This window comes from Stegostoma tigrinum, chromosome 31, assembly GCF_030684315.1.
Source record: "Stegostoma tigrinum isolate sSteTig4 chromosome 31, sSteTig4.hap1, whole genome shotgun sequence".
NCBI lineage: Eukaryota > Metazoa > Chordata > Chondrichthyes > Orectolobiformes > Stegostomatidae > Stegostoma > Stegostoma tigrinum.
This window is the reverse complement of record NC_081384.1, coordinates 23,917,632-23,923,631: the sequence shown is the minus strand read 5'-3', so window position 1 is coordinate 23,923,631 and position 6,000 is coordinate 23,917,632. Positions and strand designations below refer to the sequence as shown.

The 6,000-nt window shown below is 43.4% G+C and overlaps 1 protein-coding gene across 2 annotated transcripts in view; it reads left to right on the top strand.

The window, feature by feature from the left end:
• The first annotated feature begins 284 nt into the window (after positions 1-284).
• Positions 285-6,000, top strand: part of LOC125466266 (SWI/SNF-related matrix-associated actin-dependent regulator of chromatin subfamily D member 2) — an 85,253-nt gene continuing 79,537 nt past the window's right edge. For both annotated transcript variants that reach the window (XM_048560561.2, XM_048560560.2), the window contains exon 1: positions 285-910. In XM_048560561.2, coding sequence (XP_048416518.1) covers positions 755-910 — 156 coding nt within the window. In that variant the 5' untranslated portion in view covers positions 285-754. The remainder of the gene's footprint in view (positions 911-6,000) is intronic.

Genomic DNA, 6,000 nt, shown 5'->3' with positions numbered 1-6,000 from the left:
TATTTTCTAAAAAGAGTCAACAAGGTGCGAGAAATAACTAAGAAAATGAGGGTTGGATTTGTCTGTTTTGCCAGGCAAAGAGTTCATTCTAACAGAGGTGCTGCTGACTGAAGACTGCACTTTACCTGGCGCAGGCTGAGTTCCTGCTTGCTATAGACAGCACAATGTTTAGACTTGCCTGGTGAAGTGCTCCTACTGAGTAGGTAGAGGGCGCGCGGTCTATTGAGTTCCCTGCTAACCTGCTTGAGCAATCCCCACCCATCTGCCAAAGCCACAGAAGTGGGCGGGAGGCGTAGCTCTCAACAAACAAGAGTGTAGCGAGGGGGAGAAAAACACTCTGATCTTTATCTTTAGACATTTTGTTGGTTTTGAGGCACTTTAGAAAATGTGTCAGTGCCAGCAGAGTGGGGGCTTATAGCTCTCCAGCAGATTCATGGGTAATGATGACACCAAACATTGCCACCTCTGTGCCTGTTGTTAAATGTTATGTGTGTGCTTTCTTGTTTTTTTTGAAAAGAAAGCGTTAACGTAGCCGGTAAGGAATAGCCGTGGGGTGAAACCGGAGACCTCTCTCCCTGAGCCGCGGAGGCTTGTGGCAACCAATTGGAGGAGTGACTTGTACCAAGTGACAGCTGGGATCTTTGTTGGAGGAAGAGTTGTTAGCGCCGAGTGAGATTGTCTTTTGTTTTCATATATCTACATATACATATATATATTACATGCATGTGTCTGTTTATGTATACACTTTGAAAAAATGGCGACAAGAGTAGGCGGAGGGTACCCCTTGAACCCAGGGAGCCCCCTGAATCCTTCCTTGGGGGTGATGCCAGGACAAGCGGTCAGGATGCCACTGAACCTCCAGCAGCAATCTCCAGTCTTCCGGACGATGGGTCCCGGCGGCGCTTACAACGTGAGTAATTGCCTCCAAACCCCACTGCTCACCAGCAATGCAAAACTTTCCAACTTCTGCCCTTATTTATCTGCACCGATCGATCGGAAAGCACTGAAACCGGCCCCAGAATCAGAAAGGAAACCACCGTTTTATTTAGTCATCGATTTTCCCCCCCCTTTTTCTGTAATTATGTTTCTTGACTTCTTTAGAATTAAATACTTGATGTGGCGGCGCCACATGAGATTAATTTTTAATGTAGTTTTTCTTTAAAAAAACATGTGGTTTAGACACGTGCAAGAGATATGAAATAGCTCTAAAGGTGACTCTCTTTTTGTTGAATAAAAGAGTTAGTTGCTATTTTTTTCTCTGGTGTTTATCAAATTGGCAAGGAACTGACCCCAAGCAGACACCCTAGCCCTCTTGTTTTGCTGGTTGAAATTACAGTGAAACTCGGCCTAAAAGCTCCCTCCCGATCCTCCCTGCTGAATTATTTTGTGTGTGTGTTGTTGTTCCCGTTTCGCATTACTTCCGCATTCAGTGTCGCATCGAGAAACCTTGTTCCGCGATTGCGGAGATTCGGCGCTTGGACCCTCATCCCCCTGACCCCGGAAACCCGGGGTCTCCGCTTCAATCTGCAGCCTACCTACTTTCCCCCACCCCCCAAGATCACTGCAAAATACCCACCCTCCCGCCTCCCGGACTATGGTCTTACACGTGGTCAGCACTGTAAGAGAGGAGAGGCACATGAGCGCCATCACATGCCTCCTATTGTAGGGCCACTGGGAGTTTGGGGCATCTGGATTGTAGAGAGCAGGAGCATGTGGGGAACCTTGATTATAGAGAGAGGGGTATTAGGGGGTTTGGTTTATGCACACAAGCTGGGGTAAAGGTTCTGAATTGCAGGGGAAAAACATGTAGGAGAACTGAATTGTACAAGTGGGGATGTATCTGGATTACAGAGACAGGGCGACTAGAATTGCAAAACTGAAAGAAATAGGAACTGTATTAGGCTGTTCACCCCCTCCTACACCCTTCAGTGGGATCATAGCTGAAACTTAATTCTTCATCTCTGCTTTCCTGCGTTTTCCCTGTATCCCTTGATTCCCCGACTGATCACCAGCTTTAAATATACACAAGGACTGTACCCCACAGCTGTCTGTGGCAAGGAGTTCCAAAGACACACTCACCATTGAGAGACAAATTCCTCCTCATCTCCGTTCTAAATTGGTGCCCCTTTGTTCTGAGGCTGATCCTGGACTCTACCGTGAGAGATAACATCCTGTCAGTATTTACCCTAGCGAGTTTTGAGAACATTTGTAGCTCAGGTTGAGTTTCTGGATGTGAGTTTGCTCGCTGAGTTGGAAGGTTAGTTTTCAGACGTTTCATCACCATTCTAGGTAACATCATCAGTGAGCCTCCGATGAAGCGCTGGTGTTATGTCCCGCTTTCTATTTATCTGTTTATCTATTTCTATTTATTTGTTTAGGTAAACAGATAAATAGAAAGCGGGACATAACACCAGCGCTTCATCGGAGGCTCACTGATGATGTTACCTAGAATGGTGACGAAACGTCTGAAAATTAACCTTCCAGCTGAGCGAGCAAACTCACATCCAGTATTTCCCCTGTCAAGCCCCTTAAAATCCAGTAAGCTTCAATGAGAGCACCTCTCATTCTAATGAACTGCAAGGGCTGGAGTCCCAACCTGTTTAGCTTTTGCTCATTAGACAGTCCCTCTAGATCCCGTACACCCCCTCTCTCTATAATTGAGGTTCTCCACATGCTGCTTATCTCTACAATCCAGATTCCCCACCTCCCAGTGGCCCTACAATAGTCCCATCCTAGGGAGCCTTCTTTGAAGTGAGGCTGATTTAGTTTGGGAAACTTGGTCAGAGTGGACAAGTAGGACTAAGGATCTATTTCTGTGCTCAGAGATAATGGGAACTGCAGATGCTGGAGAATTTGAGATAACAAAGTGTGAAGCTGGATGAACGCAGCACAAAAGCTCTATACCCTTCATCAGAGAGGTGAAGGGTCTAGGCCCGAAACGTCAGCTTTTGTGCTCCTAAGATGCTGCTTGGCCTGCTGTGTTTATCCAGCTTCACACTTTGTTATCTCTGTTTCTGTGCTGTCTGAATCTAGGACTGTATGATTCAAGAGACACAGGCGAGATGAGAGATCTGGATGATGGGGACAATGGAATGTTGGGGATCTAGATTACAGAGACAGGGCAAAAAGGGGCTCTCAATTATGAAGCCAAGGGATGGGGATCTGTCTTACATATAAAGCATTTGAATTGTGGGTGAGGAAAATAGGATACCTGGATTACAGGTAAGGGGAGACTGGGATTAGAAATGCGAGCTGTATCTTGGTCTGTGTTATAGGGGCAGGTTGACATAGGGGATCTGAATTATAGCCTGAGAAGGATTGGGAAATCCAGTATTCAGATTATTAGAACAACACCAAAACATATATGTGAAATGCAACTCATCATGTCTTTCTGGGCTGGGGAATTCTCCTTTTAATAAGACCATTTTCATCTTGGTCTCAAACCATCTTACTGCCCATGTAGATAGATTCTCCTTCATTCCAGGTATCTTTGTCACAATGCTAATAATATAGCAGTGTTTCTAATTTCAATTTCTCTGTTCCAATAATCCAGATATCTGATATTCCCCACTTCTATCGTTCACATGCCTTGTATGCCTGTGTCCTTGGCATAACAAGGATTTTTATTTGAAAAAAATAGTTATTTGATTTATCAACCTCTCTTCAAATAAATCTGAAATGTTGGTTAAGCATAACCTTCCTTAAGGAACTCCTGCAGACTCAACCTGGTTGACTCGTAGCCTGTTTTGTAATTTTATCACTGGTACAGACTAGTAGTTTATCAACTGAAATACAATGAACCAGCATCTCGTTTCTTGCATTTAAACTTGCTTCCTTTTTGAAAAGTAATGATTTCTGAAATAAAAGTGCAAACTTGAGGAAACACTTAGCAGATCAGACAGCATTAGTCGGGTGTGAAACAGAGTTAACGTTTCATCTTGATGATTTTGTTGTCAGCGGAAAATGTTTGAGATGTGTATCAGGTTTTAAGAAAGTACAGAGATAGGGGAAAGTTGAAAGAGTAGAAGGACATGGTCTCTGATAAGGTGGAAGGCAGAAGAGATTAATTTACAAAATGGGTGATGGAACAATTGGATGAGAATGGGTTATGTGTAAACAAGTAAATGATGGCACTAAAGGAGGTGTTCCTGGGAATAGCAGGTTCAAAATGACAGGATGCTGTTGGCTTGGTGTTACATATGGAAACCAAAAGGAAAAGTTCTGCAAATCGGTCACCTATTCTCCCCATTGTGGAGGAAAAACAAATGGAGAAACATGAATAGCAAATAATTTATATATAAAATTTGACGAAGTTTCACCTGGATGGACTGTTTAGGCCCATGACTAGTGAGGAGAGGGTGAAAGGACTAATGGACGTGTGCTTTGGGAAAGGGAGGGAGTGTAGGGACTAACTGATAAGTGTGCTGCTGGAGTGGAGTAAATCAGGGAGGATGATTTGTTCTATGTGGGGGGGCTGCAGAGATGGAAATAACAAGAAGAGCCCTATCGTGATTTTTTAAAAATTATTCACGAACTGTGGGAGTTGTTGACTAGATCAGCATTTGTTGTCCATCCCTAATTGTCCTTGAGAAGATGCTGAAGGACCTTCTTAAAGCACTGCAACCCATGGGGATAATGATACCTACAGAACAGTTAGAAAGGGAGCTCCAGGATTTTGATCCTGTGACCCTAAAGGAACCCAGTGTAGTTCCAAGTCAGGACAGAGTGTGAAATGGAATCACTAGGTGCTGGTGTTCAATTGCGTCTGCTGCTGTTGTCCTTCAAAATGGTAGAGTTTGCAGGTTTTCAACATGCTATCGAAGGAGTACTGATCTGTAGGTGGTGTGCATTTTGTAGTTTGGGTACAGTGCTGCTGCTGTGCAGCAGTGGTGGAGAGAACGAAAGGTGAAGGTAGTTGATGGTGTGTCAATTAGCCAGGCTATTTTGTCTTCAATGACATCCATCTTCTGAGCATTGTTGGGCTTTGAAGGCAGGGCAAGGGTTGACAAGAAAAATGTCAGATAGAAAAGAGTGGCTAGTCAACTACAGTAGCAGGAATTCTACAATTTTGAAGAGCCGTGTTAAAAGGATGATATCAGAAACTGTAAAATGAAGCCGATATCTTCAGAACAGATGCAACAATGACAGAATAACCAAGAGGATGTAATCAAGTCCTAGGAATATAGGTAAAAGGAATTGAAGTCAAACTAATGATGAGAATCAGTTGTCTTATAGTGATGTTGATTGGTGTAGCCTATCCACAGGATTGAGACAAGCAAGTGAGGAAAGTGCAGAGTTGGAGATGGACCATGTGAAGGTGAGAGAAGATTGGCCATTGGAAACAAAGTTGTTAACATAGTCTTACTTCACAATGAGAGCAGGAAACAGAACCAACATCCTAGAGAAAAGCTGTCAGGGAAGATACCCCAGTATAGGCATAACAATGTGTTCTGCACGAAAAGGAAGGGACAGCTAGTTCTGATAAAGGTCCCTATAACAGCATCTTTTATTTGGAATAAGTATTGTTTCAACAAAACTTGTTACAGTTATGAGGTTTATGAGGTTTATAAGGTTATTTAAAGTTGGGATTGTATCTTTAAGGTAAAATGAAGATGATTCTTGTGGCTTGTTCTGAAGTCTTCCCGACACCCAAGGCTAGATGGTTTAGTTGTTCAAAATATTTCAAGACTAGGAAGAATTAGCAAGGTATTTGATTTATTGTCGCATGTACCAAATGACTGTGAAAAGCTTTGTTTATGAGCGGTACAGACCGATCACAGCAAGCAGAGGATGTACAAGTCAAAAAGACTTAGAGACATTCAAGTTACTTTGCAGGTTACAGTCTGATAATGGCCAGAAAGAAGCTGTTCCTGAACCTGCTTATGTGTGTTTTCAGACTACTGTATCCTCTGCCTGACAGGGAAAGGTTGTAGGAGGTCATTACCAGAGTGCAATGGGTTTTTGATGTTGGCCGCCTTTCCACAGCAGTGAGCCGTGTAA